The sequence below is a fragment of the Monodelphis domestica genome, chromosome 1 (assembly GCF_027887165.1).
Source record: "Monodelphis domestica isolate mMonDom1 chromosome 1, mMonDom1.pri, whole genome shotgun sequence".
Taxonomy (NCBI): domain Eukaryota; kingdom Metazoa; phylum Chordata; class Mammalia; order Didelphimorphia; family Didelphidae; genus Monodelphis; species Monodelphis domestica.
Window position 1 is genome coordinate 467,164,952 of NC_077227.1, and position 22,655 is coordinate 467,187,606.

The 22,655-nt window shown below is 41.2% G+C and overlaps 1 protein-coding gene across 1 annotated transcript; it reads left to right on the plus strand.

Annotated features, from left to right (window-relative positions):
* Window positions 1-333: 333 nt before the first annotated feature.
* Window positions 334-21,986, plus strand: GFI1B (growth factor independent 1B transcriptional repressor). The gene is made up of 7 exons (XM_003339638.4): window positions 334-459; window positions 11,061-11,180; window positions 15,283-15,408; window positions 17,094-17,356; window positions 19,353-19,490; window positions 19,990-20,254; window positions 20,896-21,986. Exons 2-7 carry the CDS (start codon window positions 11,081-11,083, stop codon window positions 21,072-21,074), a joined length of 1,071 nt encoding a protein of 356 aa, XP_003339686.1. The 5' UTR covers window positions 334-459; window positions 11,061-11,080; the 3' UTR covers window positions 21,075-21,986.
* The last annotated feature ends 669 nt before the right edge of the window (window positions 21,987-22,655 follow it).

Consider the following 22,655-nt stretch of genomic DNA (forward strand, 5'->3'; position numbering starts at 1 on the left):
TCTCTATATTAAAACAGGTTTGATGCAAACTAGGTTGGGTTTTTTTTTTCCCCCTGTATTCAGTTTGTCACTTCTCAGGACTTTTTTTTTTTTAATAGCATTCAGGAACTCAAGCAAACAAGTGCTGCTGCCATAAGGGGTTTAGGACTAGGAATGAGAATTCTGCTTTAGTCTTAAGTCCTGGAAAGTTTTGATAAGCAAATACAGCCTGAGCTCTCTCTCTCTATTGGCTGTTTCTTCACCGCCAGATTTTGACACAAATAATCAGATTGAAAAATCAGGGAGGGGAACAGTAGAAAAAAAAAGGAGAAGTATCTATTGAGCAGAGAGTAACAAAGTTGACAGAGTGGGAGAACGTTACCCAAAGAGAATGCTGTACAAATCCTTTTATACACAGTGTCTTTCTGGCAAGAACTGAAGTCAAAACGTGAAGAGAGTGAACCTCAGTCTCCCAAACAGGTGAATGATTTAAAAGTTGATTTCATAGATTTTTGATTTGCATGTCTAACTTAGATTTTTTCCCCTAGTTTTGTGGCTCATTTGGAGTTTTACAAAGAACTCAGGAACAGTCTGGATTTTAAGAGATTGTGAAAATAAAAATATTTAGAAATGTATTAGTTAGGTCTGAAATATTATGTTTTTATGCTGTGGTGTAATAATAGAAAGAGAACCTAGAATGGGAATTAGACCAAGTTTATAGTGCTGATTGATTTTTGCTGTGTGACCTGGAACAAATCACTTAACCCTTCTGGACCTGAATTTCCCTATTCCTGAAATAAAGGTATTTTACTGAGTAATTTTTTAGCTCCCTACTTGTCCTAAAATTCAAGTTGTTATTGAATCAATACAAAAAACACTGGCTATGGAGTTAGAAAGTTGTTTTCAAATCCCTTTGATGTTTAGTGCCTGAATGCCCATTGACCACTTAACCTCTCTTGCTCTTAGTTTCTTCATTTGTAAAATGGGTGTGTATGTGAACTCAACCACCCCTAAGATCCCTTCCAACTCTAAATCTATGATGCTCTGATCTAATCCTATTCCTAGATAGCTTCTGAGTTCTCTTCTATCTTTTGATATATGATCCTATGATTCATATGTAACCAAGCTACAAATTCTGCTTGTGAATACTATTCATATTATAATGTGTCATGTGCATGTTTTTTACCTTCGTGGCCAAATGTATTTACACATATGTTAACACCCTTCATTAGGCTTCTTTAAGAATATGGACTAATTCTTTGCATCTGTAAACCTATCCCCCAGCCTGCTGCTTGGCACATGGCAATAGGGGTTTAATAAATTCTTATTGAATGACTAGTCGGTGTTTATACACTACAGTGTATTAAGCTGGAAGCCAGGAGATCAAGATTTTAGTGCCAGCTTTGCCATTGTCTTTGGGCAAAGACACCCCATTTCTCTCTGACTGTTTTCTGAGCTGTAGAATGCGGGCACTGAACTAAATGATTTGTAAAGTCTCTTCTAGTTTGAACATTCAGTGATTCTGTGAGAATCCCACAAATGTTCACTGCACACCTACAACATGTAAATTCACACACTGAGTATTCTTCTGTATACTAATAGACACTCTTTTCAAAGTTCCACATGGAAGCTTGTTTCTGCAAAACTTGTAGAGACTGATAACATCCAGCACCTGACCTCCTCTGTTGAACGAGGGAAATACTTTCTTAATGTGTGGCATAGATACGGGGTGCCGTAACCAAATTTGCTTTCCCTGTGATTTTCACAATTTTTCAACCTTCCTTCCAGAAAAGGCACAGAGTATGTGCAGACTTTGTGAATGACAGGGTAGAGATCACATTAGATCTACTTCTAGCTAGCCTGATGACAGCATTGATGATAAATTCAAATAACTCACTGTGTTGAAACTAACCACCTCCACTCTCTCTATGGAGTACTAGAGTACGAGAATTTTTCAGTGATGGTCCCTTCATTGAAACTTTGATAATCTCTGAGGTTTCATAGCTAGTTTAGAATTTGATTGATTCATTCCAAATAAAGTTTATTTATTTTTCTAAAATCCTTACTTTTTGTCTTAGAATAGATACTGAGTATTGGTTCCAAGGCAGAAAAGTGATAAGGGCTAGGCAATTGGAATTAAATGACTTGCCCAGGAATACACAGCTAGGAAGTATCTGAAGCCACATTTGAACCCAGAATCTCCCATCTCAAGGCCTGTCTCTATCTACTGAACCACCTACTTAACCCCAAACTGTTTTTTTTTTTAATCTACTACATCCTCTAGAGTATTCATGCAAGTTGAAGACAAGTCTATATAGAATAAGGGGACCATAAAATTCTGGGGACCAGCCCTCTCTAGCTATTCCTGGGAAAGTTTGCTCCAGTATTACTTGGAATTTACTGTTGCATAGTGTACAAAAGTGCTTTATCTTAGCCCTTAAATGGAACAAAAGAAGGATTTGCCCCAGGTCAGTTTAGACCTGGAGCTCTTAACCTTTTTCCTGTCTCAGATCCCTTTGGTAGTCTGGTGAAGCCTATGGTTTCCTTTTAGAATAATTACCCCAAATCCTATGATATTGAAAAACAGTTCTCAAAATAGTTTTCTCATCCAAGTTCACAGATCCCACAGAAATCTATCTATAGGCCTCTTGAACTTCTTGGGGCAGGGGAGGAACCTATGAACACCAAGTTAAGAACCCCTGGCCTAGAAAATGGTACTCTTTTTTTCTTGAGCTGTCCTTTTCACTATAGTAATAATTTAAGAAAAAAACAACTAGAGGAACTACTTAGATATCCAAAGGCTATATATATATTTTCCATTATGTATACTTTAGGCATACATTCATTCTTGGAGTTTAGCAGTAGAATATAATTAGCCTCTATCAATTTCTAAAAGAAAGGAATAAACACAATTATTTTTTGAAAACTTGCTCTAAAAGTGTTAAACTATTCTGACTTCTACAGCTAAAGGTAGACATAGGCAAATCATAGAGTCTTTTCAGGAAGCTTACCATTAGAGAGCTTGAACATGGTCTTTAAACACAAAGGAAGTCAAGGTAGTCCCATGTTACTGACCCTGAGAAGATTCTGTGAGAATTACCCAATACTCTCTAAAAGGGAACACCAGATAGATAAGTTTCTTTGTCAAGGTGGGTCTATCACTTGAGGACATGGACTCATAAGCTTTTGGAGTTGGAGAGGACGTCAGCAAGACAACTAGGTGGCTCAGTGAATAAGAGTACCAGGCCTGGAGTCATCCTGAGGACTTGAGTTCAAATCTAGCCTCGAATTCTTCCTAGCTGTGTGACCCTAGGCAAGTCACTTAACCCTGTTTGCTTAGACCTTGCCCTTCTATTTTAGAGTTGTTACTAAGATAGAAAGTAAGGATTAAAAAAAAAAATTCAGCCATCAGTTAGTCTATTCTCATTTTACATAAGGGAAAATTCCCATAGAAGGGAAGGGACACCCTTAAATTCATAGGGCCTTGGATATAGAGTAGGAATGGATGGTAGAGATCATCTGGTCATTTTACAAATAAAGAACCTGAGGTCCAGAGAGCCTGAATAACTTACTCAATATTGCATAAGTGACAGAACTGGATTTGAACCCTAATTCTGGACTCCAATAAAGTGTCCTTTTTACTGCTTCCTGCTAACTGCTCAAGTCAATTGCATTAGAAGAGTCTTATGGTATGTGATACACCACCCATCTCAGTTCTACTGCCTAAACGTGTCCTTGCATAACAAATCACCTGCTTTTGTATACCTTTGTCTGCATCAGAAATTGTACTATGATACAGCCAAGACCAGATTACACTCTATATCAAAACAAAAGGCTGGATGTTTACAGAAGCACCAAATATCATACTAACTTAAAATCAGGAGCTGATCTCTCAGGAATAGAAGTTTTCTGAAAAGATGTTAACAGTGGTTAACTTTCTGGACACCTGATAAGATTAAGACACTTGCTTTATGAAGAAATCGGTGCCTTCTTTCACAATCTGTGCCCTCAGCTCTATGCCAGGATAGATCATGAATCAAAAAAATTTTACTAGCTATTTAGTTGTTAATTAACTGCATTGTGGATGATTTGTTCCTGTTTTCTTGTGTGTGGGATGGGGTGGGGTGGGGGAAAGGTTGTAGGGCAAAGGGAAGTGCCTTCAAGCATTCCTCATTATATTTGTACTTAGGGCTTCGTCAAACTTGGGGTCCCTTGTATCATTGAATTCAGTTTTGCAGTTCTTATAAAAGGAATCACACAAGGAGAAAAGAAACAGTAAATTTTGTATTGTTTTTGTTTGAATCCACAATCTTTTTCCAATATATTTTTCCCTCCTCTACTGAACCTTCTCTGGTAATAAATAAAAACAGATACACTATTATAACTAACCCAATTATTACATTGCTTTGTGTCCAACAAGCACATTCTGAATCCATATTCTAACTCCTCTACCAGAGAGAAACTGAAGTGGATTTTTCATTTCTTCTCAATATCTGAGATTGGTCATTACCATTAATCCATGTTCTACCATCTCATACTGTGTTGCTTTTATCTATTTGATTGATGATAAAGGGGACCACATTATTGCATATGTGTTTCAAGTTCTACTTCGTTTACTCTGCATCAATTGCTATAAATATCCCCATGTTTCTTCCGGGTTCATCATCTCTGTAATTTTTTATGGCACAATAATATTTCATTTTATTTATATACCATAAATTTTCCAGCTACTCCACAGTCATTAGACTTCCATTTTATTTTCAGGGTTTTGTTTGGTAGGGTTTTTGCTATCATAAAAAGTACTGCCATGAAGATTTTGGTGTGTGACCTTTCTGTCTGGATTGGCTGTTAGAAGACCTGGTTCTATTATTATAGTGTGACTTTGGAAGTCACTCTACTTCTCTGGACCTCATTATTTGTCTGTAAAATGAGTAGGTTGTCCTAGATGAGATCAAAAGTTTACTTTTAGCTCTGAAATTCCATAAAGGAGGTCAGGTCACTTATAATCTAAATAGGAGGGTCCTATTATCTCATCTGCCTTTCTCCACATAGCTCTTCTGTAAAGGAAGAGATTCTTCATGACACCTGGATATATGTGTATTTAAGTTTCTTTTTAAACCCTTCCTTTCCATCTTAAAAACCAATACTGTGTGTGTGTGTGGGGGGGGGGAGCTGGGTGGCTCAGTGGATTGAGAGCCAGGCCTAGAGATGGGAGGTCCTGAGTTCAAATCTGACCTCAGACACTTCCCAGTTGTGTGACCTTGGGCAAGTCACTTAACCCCCATTGCCTAGTCCTTACCAATACAGAGTATTGGTTCTAAGACAGAAGGTAAGGGTTAAAACAAAAAAAGAATCAATACTGCGTATTGGTTCCAAGGCAGAAGAGTGGTAAGGGTTAGGTCATAGGAGTTAAGTGACTTGCCCAAGGTCACACAACTGGGAAGTGTCTGAGGTCAGATTTGAACTCATCTCTAGGCATGGCTCTCAATTCACTGAACCACCCCACCACCCACCACCCCCGCCAACCACCCCCCCCACCCCCCCTGTGTATTTAGTTTTAGGGAAAGATTTAAAAGAGATCAAGTGATCGCAGGAGAATTTGATTTGGCCATTCTGAGTGTACTGGAAAACCCTGATCTGCCAGTGGAAGGTGTCCTGTGTGACCTAAAACATGAAAAACCATCAGGATGCCCCTGCCCTGTGGTTTCAGTAAGGTTCCTTGCCATTTCCTGCACTAAGCCGTTGGGTAGTATTTCTCTGTGGCTTCGGAAGGGTAGCTCTGTTGATCCCCAGAAGCATATGTTGTACCTTTGAAGGTAAAGCCATGGCCATGGGGATTCTCCCAAGTGCCTCAGTGAGTGGAATAGGATGGTGAATTGCTCTACTGGTGCCTGCCAACCCGCCCAGCCTGAATCAATTGTAGTTACCCCATTTAGAAGACCCCTCCCCACCCTTCTCATTCTGCCTTTACACACAGAAGCATTGTCCACCTTTAGCTACTCAAATCTGAGCCAGGGACCGTCTCTACCAAAAGGAAGCAAACCTGCCAGCTTCGCCATGAAGCACTGGTTTTCTTTGGAGACCCTCTCTCTTGGGATTGTGTTTTTTCACTGCCCACATATCCTGGGGGAAGTATCCTGATCTATAGGCAGCCTAGCAATCAGAGGCTCCCCAGCCCGAGTTTCCTTGACGTTTTCTTGAAGCTCTAAAAAAAGGAGTCATTCTTTTCCATCTCCTGAGCTCCATGGCTCTGATTAAAAGCATTTAGAACAAGAAGAACTTTCCCTGAAGTTGGGGGGAGGAGGAGATCCAAAGCTAGTTCACCTACAGGGGTAGCAGGTTGCTGCTACCCACCCAAGGGTACTTGAACAAATGCAAATTTTCATGCAAATCCACTCTCCATCCCAACTCCCACATTCCCCCACCCTGAGCCCACCAGACCTAGAGTGCTCTCAGGAATCAAGGACTTAGTCTTTCATGTTCCCGTAAACCAAACTAATTTAGTGAAGGACAGAGTTGGAGGAAGAGGAGAGGAAGAGGGGAGGGGTTGTGGGGTGAGTGTGTGTGTGTGGTGGTGGTGGTGGGGACACAAGGGGAGGAAGACCTTGTCTCTAGGAGATAAGGAATTTATTGCAAGGAAAGTATGGGTGATTACAGTGCCAGTCCATTCTGTTTGCCTGACAAGGGGTTGAGAGGGATAATACCCAGGGCCTTCTCATTGTCTCTCCTTCCCTATAACCTTAGAATTTTAAATCTAAGAGCCAAAAGGGTTTCTTAGCATTTAATCCATTCCTGTCATCTAACAGAAAAGGAAACTGAGGCCTAGGGAGAGGACTCAACTTGCCCAAAGTCACACAGCTTGTAAGCAGCACAACAGAGACTATGACCCAGGTTTTCTGATGTCCAGATCAGTAGTCTTTCTACTTCCCTAACCCAGGCATAGGAGGTCTTTGGCTGTCATGGAAAGATAAGGCCTTATGGGTTTAGGGGACTCAGGAGAGGCCATCTTTTGTCCCTAAGATTAGAAATTTGGGCAAAGGTTTGTAGGTTTCAAAGGATACAAAATAGTTTCCCGTCTTTCCTTCCTGTGCCCTTGCTTAAGGAAAACACTAATAGAGGGTGTGGGAGGTAGAGACATTGAGAAAACAGGCAAATGCTGGGGACAGTTGTCCTTTGTGCTTTGAGTTCTCCCTTCCTGGTTCAGGGAGCCTCCTTCCCCCCCATAACTGCCCTAAAGACCAGAGCTTGATATTGTAGGGATCTTGGTAATCTCCCCAGCGGCACCTACACTCCTTGTCCCAGCCAGATGTTTTATCAGCGAATAACACCCACCCCATCCCTAAAGTGTTGTTCAGAGCTTGCTTTCTGAGGGTGCTGCAATGCTTTTCCCGCACTTTACAGATATCAGTCTCAAAGCTCTGTGGGCAAAGGACATTTTCAGAAGTATTTGAAATGATTCTGTCAGAGGAATTCAATTCAATAAGCATCTATGAAATCTCTAGTATATAGTCAACAAACAGCTAAGGGCGTACTATGTGCCAGGTACTGGGCTGAGCATAAGGGATATGAGAAAAGGCAAAAGATAGTCTCTGCTCTCAAGGAGGTCACAGTCTAATGAGAAAGACAAGGGACAGACTTTATGTTTGTACAAATACAATCTCCTCAGGTTATATTAAAGATAGTCAATAGAAGGAAGGCAAGAGCATTAAGGGATGGGCAGCTAGGTGGCACAGTGAATGCAAAGATCACCAGGCCTGGAATCAGGAAAACTCTTCTTCCTCAGTTTAAATCTGGCCTCAGGCACTTTCTAGCTGAGTGATCCTGGGCAAGTCATTTAATCTGTTTGCCTCAGTTTCCTCATCTCTAAAATGAACTGGAGAAGGAAATGGCAACCATTCCAATATCTTTGCCAAGAAAATCCCAAAGTGGGTCATGAAGAGTCAGATAGGAGTGAAAAACAACAACATGCATTAAGGAGGATCTGGAAAGGTTTCTTATAAAGTGGAATGTTAGCTGGGAGTTGAAGGAGGCCAGGAAAACCAAAAGACGTGAGAGTTCCAGGCATGAGGGACAATCAAAGAAAATTTCTGGAGTTGGGAAATGGAATATTTTGTTCAAAGATCAACAAGTAAGCTAGTTTCACTAGCAAAATATGTGGAATGGAGAAGACTGGAAAGGTAGGAAGGGGGCTAGTTATAAAGGGTCTTAACCACCATTGTCACTTTGGTCATAAAAGTAGAAGACACTCATCCTGCCTTTAAGGATCATACATACAGCTTGGTTGAGGCCACAGGACACAAACACAAAACAAGCTAGGAAGTAATGAGGTGAGAAGAGTAATGTCCTACGGAGGGGACAAAATGGTGGACTTGCAGTTGGGAGGAAGGAACATTGGATTGGGAACTCCTTAGAGAGGAGGGCCTGACTTTTACTTTTCTTTGTATCATCAATTTAGCACAGTGCCTGGCCCAGATTAGGCATTTAATAGGTGACTGTTGCCTGGCTTAGAACCTTGATTACATTAAATGTGTGATCTGGGAAATTCATTCTTCCTTTCTGATTCGCAGTGTTTTCATCTTTAAAATGAGGAGGAGATAAAGGAAAGAAACAATAGGTGTACTATCTGGGCACTGAAAGACTGAGACAGCTTACAAAGTACACCAAAACTAAACCTGAAGGCTATCTACAAGTATCAGCTCTTAGAATCACTCAGTGCTAACAGTATAGTACTTATAATCATTCAACAAACATTGATTAAGCAAGTAGACACCAGGGATACAAAGAAAAAGCAAAGATTTTTTTTTTGCCTTTAAGGACATTACATTTTCACAGAGAAGACAACATGGCATAAAAATAGGTACCAACAAGAAAAATTGTTGTTCATCCATTTTGAAGAGGACCAATGATATCCCATGGTGATGGCTTAACTTGCCCTTGAATTAGAGATTTAAGTGAGGCAGAGTTGCACAAAGTCAGCAGCCTCACTCTCCTCCAGTCACTGAACTCCAGTGTCAAGATAAAAGCCAAGACAACTGGTGTGGCCCAGAATCCAGTAGATGACCTTGGTTTCTTTGATGTCTGACCAAGCTCGAGGCATTCCACCACCTTCATGGCCATTGAAACAAATTGTTCTCATTCTCCCATTCCACTAGGGGAAGGAACAGTCACAAGTGAGAGTTTTAGGCCCCAAGTGTGGGCACCAAAAGTGTCTATAACTCTTCCCTGGGGTTCCAAGAAGCTGTAGCTGATGAAGAGTCTCAGAACAGCTACTACTTGAGGGGAAAGAGGAATTGGAAAAATAAAGAAATGAGCTTAATAAATGCTTTGTAGGGGCAGCTGGGTGACTCAGTGGATAGAGCCAGACCTGGATATGGGAGATCCTGAGTTCAAATCTGAACTCAGATACTTACTAGTTGTGATTCCCTGAGCAAGTCACTTAATTCCATTTATTTAGCCCTTCCTTGCCCTTTAGTCTTAAGACTTGTTGCTAAGACAGTAAGTAAAGTTTTAAAAAATAAATACTCTGTGGCAGGCTTTTATAAAAATGATTTCATTTGATATATCACAGTAACCCAGGGAGGTAGATATTATTATTAATGCCCTTCTTTTCTAGTTGAGGAAACTGAGACAGACAGAGATTAGGTGATTTGTCCACATTCACACAGCCACTAAGTGTCTGAGACCAGACTGGAGCTCAGGTCTATCTTGACTCCAGGCTCAGGGCTCTAGCTATTTGACTACCTAGCTGTCTGGTAGAAGTACAGAGGACTGCAGACATTGTAGGAGAGCTGATACAAAGGATGGGCATGGCTGGAGGATATGGGGAGGTGATAATATATTAAAAGATTAGAAAGATACAGAGGGGCTAGGGTGTGAACAGCTGTAAGTATGATCAGGGAACTTTATCTTTAACCATGAAAGTATGGTCTCTCTAGGAATAGAAAGATGGAAAATGCCATCCTTTATTGTTAAGATATAGCTTACACAATGTTTTTCTTCTTACCCTCTTTGCACACAGTAGGCACTTAAAAAGTGAGTGCTGAACTGAAGAAAATGGCATCATTTGTCACTAACTTGAGTTGTAACTGGCTTATACACTGGGCTTTCTCAGTCTCTGAAATATCCAAAGACAAAAGACTGACTTTGCTCACGTCTTCTGTTTAAGGAAATTAAAAGGTGTCAATTTAACTGGAAATTGGGTGGTGACCTTGTAGTTGAAAAGAGACAATGGTGACTCAACCCACAAAAGAAAGAGGTTGAGGATTAACCTCTGCTATAAAAGGAGACCTCTTAGCAAGTAAGGAAAGAGGGTCCTGAAGGAAAACTCTACAAAAGGCCTGAGACAGAGGAGGTGAGAGAAAAGGCAGAGCAGGCTAGGAAGAGAAGAGGCAGGGGATGCTGAGAGACCCAAAAGAGGATCTAAAGGGAATAACTGGAGACCTGGGCCCTTGGTGAGAATAAGACTGCATTTTCTTTTGTCCTATCTACAAAACCTCTAAGGGCTCCCAGTCAGAGAAAGCTGAGGTGAGTGAGAAATTAGATAAAGTACATTTTCTATGACCTTTTTCCCCTCTGAAAAATGGGAATTCTTGTCTCTTCCCTGCTCCTTTGGAGAAAAGAATGTAGATGTTGAGATTTTCTTGAGAGTGGAAAATAGCAGCTCTGATTTCACAGCATAACTGTTGAGGTTATAGTGAGATTTGAGTTTTTCTCCTCTGACCATCTTTGAAATTGGGAATGACATAATTTACCCTACCTAACTCAGGTTTTTGTGAGGAAAGTTTACAAAGTGCTCTATTAATGTGACTCTTCTAGGAGTTAGTGGAAAAGGAAAGGATTCCCATTTTTCAAGCTAAATTGGGAAAGAGCCTTGGATTTGGAATCAGAACACCAGTCCAAGTTATGACTCTGATCCTTCCTAGCTTTGCTTATAATAAATCACAGAAACCTTCAGGCTCTCAGTTTCCTCACCTGTAAAATGAAGATGATAAAATTTCCTAACATTTTCCAAGATTGTTCTAATGAATGTACTTTAAAAGCATCACAAATGTGTGTTATTGTTGGTTTTATCTATATTTCAGCTCCAGAAAGGTGATTAAAAATGCCTCGTTCCTTCCTGGTCAAGAGTAAAAAGGCCCATACTTACCATAAGCCTCGGACCCAGCAAGACGATCTACTTTGGGCTCAGATCCCCCCCTCAGGTGAGCTAGATCCTTCTTTTGGGACCTCTTGCATAAACACTAGTTGCATTGTTTCCAGTCATGTCTGACTCTTCATGACTCCATTTGGGGTTTTCTTCCCAAAGATATTGGAATGGTTGTCCATTTCCTTTTCCAGTTCATTTTACAGATGAATAAACCAAGGCAAACAGGGTTAAGTGACTTGCTGAGGATCACACATCTTGTAAGTGTCTGAGGTTGGATTTAAACTTAAGTAGGTCCTTCTGATTCCAGGGTTGGTACTCTATCCACTGATCTACTTAGCTGCCTTGTGAACTCAAGAGTTCATTGCTAAATTCAAAGGGGGGGGGGGGAGATAGAGAGCAATAGGATCACCCATTTAATATTTTCCTTCCTTTCTTGATCCCCAAGCTCTACATTCATCAATCTTTCCATCCTTTCTAACACTCTGCAATAATAGAAGCCTTGAGTTTCCATCTGCTCTTGAAAACTTTCTAGAGTTTTTAGGGTGTGGCATTGTGGAAAGCAGAGGTTAGAGTTAGAGTCAGAGGTCCTGAGGTTCAAATGCCTAGTACCGCTACTTATTACCTTTATAAGTTAACTAATCTTTCTAGATAGATCTTAATTTCTTTAGCTGTAAAGAAAAGAGTAAATTGGACTAGATGACCTCTGAGGTCCCTTAAAGCTCTAAATATGATCCTGAATTGAGAGGGTGTCCATCAATTAGGAAGTAGTTGAACAATTTATGGTATAAAAATGTGATGGAATACTGCTGTGAAGACTCAATAATGACCAGTTTCAGTGTCAGTGGGCTCATGATGAAATATGCTATCCAAATTCTAAAAATTAAAGGAGATATTAATAAAATTGAAAGTAAAAGAACTATTGAACTAATAAATAAGATTAGGAACTTGTACTTAAAAAACAAATAAAATAGATAAGTACCAGTTAATTTAACCCAAAAAAGAAAGAAGAAACTTAAATTAACAGTATCAAAGATGAAAAGGGTGATCTCGTCTCTAATGAAGAAGAAATTAAGGTAATTATTAAGAACTATTTCACCTAATTATATGATAATAAATATGTCAATCTAGTTGAATATTTACAAAAAAATATATAAATTGTCTAGATTAACAAAAGAGGAAATAGAATACTTAAATAATCCCATCTCAGAAAAAGAAATGGAATAAACAATCAAGGAACTTCCTAAGAAAAAATCCCCAGAGCCTAATTGATTCACAAGTGAATTCTATCAAACCTTTAAAGAACAACTAATCCCAATACTATACAAATTATTTGAGAAAATAAGAAAAGGAGTCTTACCAAATTCCTTTTATAACACAAATATGTTATTGATTCCAAAGCCAGGCAGACCAAAAACAGAGAAAGAAAACTATAGACCAATCTCTTTAATGAATATAGATACAAAAATCTTAAAGAAATATGCTATCTACTCCCTGATAGGGAGGTAAAAGACTTGAGAAAGAACCTTTTTTTTTTTGGACATGGCCAATTTTGGGATTTTTTTTTTGTTTGAATAAACATTGTAATGGATTTCCTTTTTCTTTCATTCTCATTAGAAGATTATGGGGAAGGGAAAGGAAAGAAGGCAGATTTTTTTAAATTAATTTTTTTTTTTGCTTTTTAAAAATGTTTTAAATTTGGACATTTTTATTTAATTAATTAATTTAGAATATTTTCCCATGGTTACAAGATTCATGTTCTTTCCCTCCTCTCCCCGAACCTCTCCCATAGCCAACAAGCAATTCCACTGGGTTTTACATGTCATTGACCAAGATCTATTTCTATATTATTGATATTTGCATTAGGATGTTCATTTAGTGTCTATATCCTCAATCATATCCCCATCAACCCATGTGATCAAACAGTTGTTTTTCTTCTGTGTTTCTATTCCCACAGTTCTTCCTCTGGATGTGGATAGTGTTCTTTCTCATAAGCCCATCAGAATTGTCCTGTATCATTGCATTGCTGCTAGTAGAGAAGTCTATTACATTTGATTGTGCCACAGTGTATCAGTCTCTGTGTATAATGTTCTCCTGGTTCTGCTCCTCTCACTCTGCATCAGTTCCTGGAGGTTGTTCCAGTTCACATGGAATTCCTCCAGTTCATTATTCCTTTAAGTACAATAGTATTCCATTACCAACATATACCACAATTTGTTCAATCATTCCCCAATTGATGGACACCCCCTCATTTTCCAATAAAAAAGATTTAATTAAAAATAAAATTGTGATCCTAATCAGAATTCAGTACTAATTGTAAGATCCTTGGGGGAATAGTGAGATCACAACTTGATCTAGTATGGTTTTTTTGTAGCACTCTCTGATGTCTCCCTTTTTTTCATTCCCATTTTACTCTGGTCCCAGGCAGAGAGCCTTTAGAGAAACTTTTCCCAGGAGAAAGGGGGAAGTAAAGGAAAACCTTGTGTCTATACCTCCTGGGAAACCTATGAATTCAATTCCTATGGTTGACAAAGTAAAATTCAGTCTCCTATTCTTGGCCCTCCATAATATAGTACCAGCTTGCCTTTTCAGCCTTATCTTATACTACTCATAAGAGTAAATATGGTACCTTGAAAAAATATAGAGATTTGGAGGTAGAACATCTGGGTTTGAATTCTGATCCTGCAACTTATCTGTGTGACCAGCCTCAGTTTCCTCATCTGTTAAGTGAAGGGGTTGGTCTATATTAGAGAGGCCAAACCAAAACACCAGGTTTCATCCCTCAGAACCAGATCAAAATGTAATAGTTAAATATTTAAAATAAAAATACAATAAAACATAGATAATCTGATATGTGGTTTTCTGAATCAATATATGGCTGGCAAGGATCCTTATGTGCAGGTTAGTGTACATAAGTGACCCTATTTCTGTTTGGTTTTGGTGCCACTGGTCTAGATGTCATAAATTCCATTCCAGCTCTAAATTGTTAATCTTATTACAGTTAAATTAGATTGCTTCCTTTCCCTACTCCTGAATAAATGCTTCCCACTCCCAGCCCTAACCATGGCTTGGTTCAGGATATTGTTCCTTTCCCCTATATATTTCCCTATCTTTCCTTATTCAATTCATATTGAATTTTGATGTTAAAGCCCAAATCAAAAGCCAACCACCTTCTTTCTGATCTGCCTCAAGACTTTGAACTTCACATGAAACCCTAGGATCTCCTTTTGTCTTGTATCAACCTATGTGTCATGCTCCTAAACTGGACTGAGTGCCATAATGCTGAGTTGTCATCTCAACTTTATGTGCCAAATTATGGCCAATTTTATTCATCATTTATGTCAAAAGAATAAGTCAACTTATTGTTCACCAAACATTTATTGAGTACCTAAAGTGTGGAGAACACAGTGAATAGGCACTAGGAGGGAGAAACAACTTTTAAATATGAAATGGCCCAATGCCTTCAGGAAACTTTATACCCCAATGGGGAGATATGATGTAACCAGGCTAATATATAGCAGTGTATAATATAAAATGATAAATGCATTGGAGAGCTGCAAAAAAAAAGGTTTTCTGTAAGGATGAAGGATAGTGATGGTGGTGGTAAAGGCTGTTCCCAACTAATGGGACAAGGATCAAATCTGGCTGCTCTTCTGCCTTGGAACCAATACTGAGTGTTGATTCTAAGACAGAAAGTATGGGGAGACAGACAGACAGACAGACAGACAGAAATGGATGGAGAGGGGGGGGGAGAAGGGGAGAGAAGGAGAGGGAGAGGGAGAGAGAGATGGAGAGAGAGGAGAGGGAGAGAGAGAGAGGGAAAGGGAGAGGGAGGGGGAGAAAGAGAGAGGGAGAGGGAGAGAGAGGGGGAGTGGGACATGGAGAGGGTGAGGGAGAGGGAGAGAGGTAGAAAGAGGGAAGAGGGAAGAGGGAGGAAGAATCCCTGGAGGCAGTGCTTTTGAAGTTGGAATTTCAGTCCCATTCCTTCCCCCCCACATTCCCCTTCCTTTAGGCCAGAGAACAATGGATGGCAATTCCAGTTGGCTTGGCTTCTTCCCATGGATGATTTTTTCCTTTTGAGTTTATCCCCCTCGAAAGGGAATTGCAGATGTTATTGCTTCCAGAGAATGGTAACTCTCCATGTGTTTTTTTCCTTGTAGCTGCCACCAATCAGGTCCTGGTGGAAACCAACATCTTTAATAGCCAAAACCAATGCCCAGAATGGCATCAATCCAAAGAAGATCATAACAAGGACCGATGTCTGACCAGGAACACCTCAGTTCCAGGTACCTTTTTCAGACTCCTTTCTTAGTCCCTTCAGGGAGAACCAAGGTTAATTTACCATTTCAACACCCTGGGGCCAGAGGAAGTGGGGAGGAATGGGGGAAATGATATTCTACTACCAGGAAGGATGAATAACCTACCCAAAAAGGCTTTTTATTCTAAAGCATGGCAGTCCTAACGGGGCTGTGTTCTTGGATTTCTGGAAGACTGGGGAAATAAGGCTAGAGTTAAGGGTGATAGAATTGGCCCGGTACAAGGCAAGACTGAGATGGAATGGAAATACTCCCAAGTAATAGGGACTAGAGTAAGGGTCCCCAAACTTTTTACACAGGTGGTCAGTTCACTCTTCCTCAGACCGTTGGAGGGACAGACTATTAAAAAAAACAAAAAACTATGAACAAATCCATATACCGCTGTCTGGGATAGCAGAGGCTGCAGTGCTCTCTGTGATGGGCCTGTCACACCTTGCACAGGCCCATCACTGCCACCACTATACCGGGCAGCAGTATACACAGTGTGGAATCCCCTCCCCCAGATCACTACTCACCATGCTGACATCTTCCATCGTGTAGCCACATAATCCTTTGTGCGGCACCTCGTTCTCCTTCAGTTACTCTCAGAACAAGGCAATATGCAAAGGATTATGTCACCAGAAGTAGTACTGTAAGTGAGCGATGCCACTTTGCAGTGCCACCACATACAGTGCTCCTCTCACTGACCACCAATGAAAGAGGTGCCCCTTCCGGAAGTGTGGTGGGGGCCGGATAAATGGCCTCAGGGGCCGCATGTGGCCCGTGGGCTGTAGTTTGGGGACCCCTGGCCTAGAGGAACAGAGGAGAAGGTAAAATGCAGAATCAATTCTTTCAACCCCATTTAAACTTTACTTCTTCAGGAATCTGCTGCTAGCACCTTCCCTTTTGAGATTATCCTTCACAATTACTGTCTATCATATATGTACCTCAGTGTTTCAATGCTGTCTCCTCCACTAAAATGTGTGTGACCTTAGTACTTGCCACAATGCCTGGTACATAGTAAGATTTAAGGTCAGAATAGAATAGAGACTGGATCTATGATTTCACTGGTATAGGGGACTCCTGGGTGAGGAACCTCCCTCTGCCAATGCAAGTAGGTGCCTCTTTGAAAACTTTGAAAAAAGGAGTGGAAGCAGTTAATTAGCACAGTGGATAGAGTGCCAGGCCTGCAGTCAGGAAGACCTGAATTTAAATCTGGCTTCAGATACTTCTTACCTGATTATGACCCTGGAAAAGTTAGCCTTTGCTCTTTTGTCCTAGAGTTGATACTTAGGACCAAAAGAAGAGTTTGAACACTTATAAGGAATTGCTTAGGGCTAGTGAAAGGTTAAGTTGCCCTGGGTCCCAGAGTCAGTATATAACAGAGGTAGGACATAGGTTTCCTTGATTCCAAGGTCAGCTATTTAACAACTATCCCATGATTTCTCATATTAAGCACATAGTTTGCTTTTATTAAGTGCTTGTTGAACAAGGTACAACCCAGCATCCTTTACACTATTCAAGATAGGGCATTGGCTACCTGATAGAGGCAGGCTTTGGTTAGGGCTAAGAGTGGGTCGGGTATTTCTGTGTTTTTATTTTAGACTACTGCCTACTGAACAGGAAAGCTATGTTGAAGTCTGTACTCATGTTCCTTCTCCATTCACCCCTCCTAGAGACTTCCATCTTGACTCTCCAGGCCCAGGACCATGACTTGTCCCCTGTCCCACCCCACTACTACAAACCCAGCTTCTCTTGGGATGCCTTCTCTTCCCCTTATGGCTATGGACAGATCACCTCCACCATGCAATCTGCCTTCCTAGAGAACTCAGTAAGCTTGTATGGCAGCTCACTGGTCCCCAGCTCTGACCCTCCTTTGGACTACAGCCTCCATTACTCCCCTGGCATGGATGCCTATCACTGTGTCAAATGCAATAAGGTAAGTCGTCAGAGGAAACAGAAGAGATGCACTTTGGAAGTCATCTTTGAGCAGGTTACCTGGCCTTTCTGTCTCCTCACATTCTCCATTACTATCAAAGAATGTCTCTGAATTACCTTGTCTTGACTTTGAATTGAGTAACTGTGTGTCTATTACGGGAATCAAATAACTATAGAATTTTAGAGCTGATAGGGACCTAAGAATATACAATCTAGATTATCAGAGTTGGAGGGAACCTTAGCATGTATAATCTAGAATGTCAAAACCTGGAAAGACCTTAAAATAGGTCATGTAAGAGATGGAAGGGGCCTTACCTCCCAAGTCATTGGGTCTTAACATTTTAAGGAAGTCTGGTGAAGACTAGGGGCACCTCAAAACAATGTTTTTAAATGTAAAAAAACCACATAGTAATAAAAAGGAATCTATTTATATTGAAAATTATAAAAATATTTAAAAAACAAGAACAACAAGCTCAGAATTCTAGGTTAAGAACCTCTTCCTTAGGATGTTAATTCCTTCATTTTGTAGATGAGGAAGCAAAAGTACAAAGGAATTATGTGACTTGCCTGACATTACACCAGCAGTTCACAGCAGAGGAAAGATTCAATCTATTCAAACCTATCCTCTAGGACTCTTAAAAAAAAAGAAGGAAGGAAAGAAGGAGTGAAGGAAGGAAAGAGGGAAGGAAGGAAGGAAGGAAAGAAGGAAGGAAGGAAGGAAGGAAGGAAAGAAGGAAGGAAGGAAGGAAGGAAGGAAGGAGAGAAGGAAGGAAGGAAGTAGAGAAGGAAGGAAGGAAGGAAGGAAGGAAGGAAGGAAGTAGGGAAGGAAGGAAGGAAGGAAGGAAGGAAGAGGGAAGAAGGAAAGAGGGAAGGAAGGAAGGAGGGGAGGAAGGAAGGAGAGGAGGAAGGAGGGAAGGAGAAAAGGGAGGAAGGAAGGAATACAGGGAGGAAAGAAGGAGGTAGGAGAAGGGAAGGAAGGGAGGAAGGGAGGAGGGAAGAAGAAAAGGAAGGAAGGGAGGAAAGAAGGAATACGGGGAGGAAGGAAGGAGGAAAGGAAGGAAGGAAGAAAGGAGGAAAGGGAGGGGGACAAGGAAAAGAGAGAGGAAGGGAGGGAGGGAAGAAAGAAAGAAAAGGAGGGAAGGAAGGAAGAAAAGAAGGAGGGAAGGAAGGACTTTTAGATCACCTACATTTTCTGATATTTCCCTCTCCCTGCACCTACCAAGAGAGCAAGAGAATAAAGAAGAGGCTAAAATGCAGTTTAATAAAACTAACTTAACATATAGAAAAAGGCTAATATTATTGCTTCACAACCACAGTCCCTCATCTCTACAAAGAAAGGGAGAGGGGACAGGATGTTTTCATATTTTTTCTTTTGGACCAAGCTTGGCCATTTTAATTTTATAATATTCACTTTCTATCATTTCATGGTTAATTTTCCATTTCTATTACATTCATCATGTATTATTACTTTTCTAATTGTGCTTTTTTTACTTTCCATCATTTAATAATAATAATAGCTAACATTTATATAACATTCACTACATGTCAGACACTGTTAAGCACTTTACAATTATCTCATTTAAACCTCACAACTGTAGGAGGTAGACTCTATTATGATCCCCTTTTTGCAGATGAAGAAACTGAGGCAGAGACTAAGTGACTTTGCAAAAGGTCACACAACTAGAAAGTATATGTTGCCACATTTGAACTCAGGTCTTCCCAACAGTACTCTATCCCCTGGGCTATCTACCTGCGGCAAAGACTTTGTAGTTGCTTTCTGTATTTCTCTGAATTCAGTCCAGAGCTCTTCTCACTGCTTCCATGGAGAAGTAGTGGAGTAATCCTGGCTTCCCAAGGCTTAAACCCTTATTAAATCTTACCAAACCCACGGGACGAGTACTTCAGTTTATCCCCATGGTAAAGGGATCAGCCCTCAGAGGAAGCACTTTAGCCCTCACCCACTGTTTTCTCTTTCCCCCATTCCTACCTCCCTGCAGGTGTTTTCTACCCCACATGGACTGGAGGTTCATGTCCGGAGGGCCCACAGTGGGACTCGGCCATTTGCTTGTGAAATTTGTGGCAAAACCTTTGGCCATGCAGTCAGTCTTGAACAGCATGCTCATATCCACTCCCAGGTTAGTAGTTTGCAATGGGTAGAGAAAGAAGGGAGCAAGGATTCTTCTCTTGTTCTTCTCCATGCTGCCCCATCCTAAAAGAAACAATTCAGAGCAGGGAGAGGCAGGAAGAGTGGAGAGGAGACAGATAGGGAAGGCTCTCCCAGACCCCTATCGCATTCATCTCCTTTCCTATCTCTACCTTAGTTTATCACTTATCAACAACACAGGTCCTTTTCCCTCCCCTCAATCCCCTAGAAAAAAGCTGGGATGCACCACAGATGACAAAACTGCAGATGTGGAGGCATAGTGAGGCCTCAGGGCAGATGCTAATGGTTCTTAAATGCAGTAAAAAATAAGCGGGGCATATAGATAGTGAGTACTGTCAGAACATTCACTTATAACCCTGGGACACCCTTCCCCAACATCCCCCCACCCCACAAGGATAGAAATGGGTACCTGAATCTCCTAGGTCCCCAGTGTTCTCAAAGTCATCCCAATTGAGTCTCCTGTTCCTCAGGGGATCCCAGCTGGGTCCAGTCCTGCTCAAACGTTCACAATAAACGACCCTGAGGTCCTGCCTGCACCTGACCCCCCGGGGCCCCGTTTCCTCCGGCAGGAGAGGAGCTTTGAATGTAAGATGTGTGGCAAAACCTTCAAGCGCTCCTCCACCCTGTCCACCCATCTCCTCATCCATTCGGACACACGGCCTTATCCCTGCCAATACTGTGGCAAGCGCTTCCACCAGAAGTCAGACATGAAGAAGCACACCTACATCCATACTGGTAAGCTGGGGACACTCAGATAAATGCCAAAACCCACAAAGGTTTACCTCTCCATTATCTAGAGGCAGTATTAAATGTGACATAGGCTTCATTCTAGACTATATTCCTCTTCACTCAAAAATGTTCCTGGACAGGGACAGCTGGGTGACTCAGTGTACTGAAAGCTAAGCTTAGAAATGGGAGGTCCTGGGTTCAAATCTTGCCTCAGATGCTCCCTAACTGTGTGACCCTGGGCAAGTCACTTAACCCCCATTGCCTAGCCTTTACCACTCTTCTGTCTTGGAACCAATTCACAGTATTGATTCTAAAATGGAAAGTAAGGTTTAAAAAAAAAAAGAATGTCTCTGGACCTGACAGTGGTGTGTGTGTGTGTGTGTGTGTGTAGGGTACATGACCTCAGCTAAGCCATGTTGGGAGATTACTCTGGTTGAACCAAAATAATTGTCCTTATGTCAGTTTTATATCATCAATAGCATCGTTCCCCAATCCAAACTATGACAGAGAAGCCAAGTTCTAAGAACAGGGGTAGGAGGATTAAAGATCAAGGAGAATTTAGGAATCTAGGGAAATCTAGCTATGGCAACAGCTAGGCTCTATTGAGGTTTCTAAAGCCACAGCCTGTGACTTTCTTTTTCTTGCAGGAGAGAAACCCCACAAGTGTCAGGTATGTGGGAAGGCATTCAGCCAGAGCTCCAACCTGATCACCCACAGTCGCAAACACACGGGCTTCAAACCCTTTAGCTGTGAGCTCTGTGCCAAGGGCTTCCAGCGCAAGGTAGACCTCCGGCGCCACCGGGAGAGCCAACACAGTCTGAAATGAATGATGCTTCCTCACTGCGAACCCCAGAGTGCCAGCACCTCCCCTGCTGAACCTCAGAGAGATTGAGTGTTTCTCTACCTTGGGTTCCTCCAGTGTTGAGAATGATTCTGAAGAGAGAACCCAGACTGGGAACCAGATCATTTGGATTGTAGTCTGAACTCTGCCATGGACTCTCAGTGAAACTTTGGACCAATCTGTTTCTTTGGACATCAATTTCTTCCTTTGTACAATGAAGGGATTGGGCTAGCTAGTCTCTAAAATGCTAGGGGAGGGGAAGGGGCCACAGCTAAGTGATTCAGTAGATTGAAAGGCAGACTTGGACACAGGATATCCTGGGTTCAGACACTTCCTAGCTGTGTGACCTTGGGCAAGTCACTTAACCCCATTGCCTAGTCCTTACCACTCTTCTGCCTTAGAACCAACACATTGTACTGATTCTAAGATAGAAGGTAAGGAGTTTGTTTGTTTGTTTGTTTTTAAATATTATTTTGGACTTCATTTTCTAGAGCAATTTCCATAACCTGAACTTGAACTAAATGTGGTTTACTTCAAAGATGGAATAAGCCAGAGATGGAAAGAGTCAGAAAGAAAAAGCTCTCCCACCCTTTCTTTGGTTATAAATTTATTCATTCATTCAATTAACATTTATTGAGTGTATTCTGTGTATAAGGCTCTGTAATGGGAGCTGGGAAGGTAGTTTGTCCTTGATTTGTATATACTTTTTTCCCCAAGTAGATAATCACAGTGGCTTCTTGGCCTTAGTGGGAAGCACGAGAGACTCGCCCCAATTTGAACAGCTCTCCATAAGGTCTCTAGCCCTTCTACCTAGGAGACAGAATTGTGTACTTCCAGTAGTGACTTCTGTGCTCTCTATGCCATTTGGGGGGGGGGGCATTGTAAAATAAAATAAAACACAAACTTAAAAAATATATATGATCTCTAGGGCGATCGTGTTTCCTGCCTTTGGAGAGTTTTTCCTTTAGCTAAGGACCTATTATGAAAGATATCGTGGGACTCACTTTTAGGAGTTGATGACCTCAGCCCCCTGGATTCCTTACACATTTTCCTATACTTTACCACCCATATTCTCAGTCTTTGCTCTTCTTTCACCAAGGCCCTGAAGACCTGTTGTTTCTCAGGAAATGCATCCTAAAACATCCCTCCTCCGATATCTGAACACTGCTCTCCATCCTCCACAACTCCCACTCCCTCCATCAGCTGGCATCTCTGGGCACTGAGAATGCGAAGACCAAACACACTCAGTTGCCTTCCTTAGCTATAAACACAAATCTGGAGCCAGGCAGACAATGGGACTTTGAGGGATATTTCCATTCTTATCTAGGATTTGCATGAAAGTCATCCCTGAGTCTGTGGTCCTTCCAGTCAGAGACACTTTGTGTACTTTCGAACCTGACCAGCCTAGGTTGAAAGCTGTGGGTGGACTGTGTATTCCCAGTCTACAAGCCTGGAGAGGACTAATCAAAGAAAGAAAGGAATGAAACTTCCAGTATTAAATTTCTGGGATAGTCCCTGATCCCTTTGTGAAGAAAACCTCATTGATAGGATGTTGTTCCTTTATAG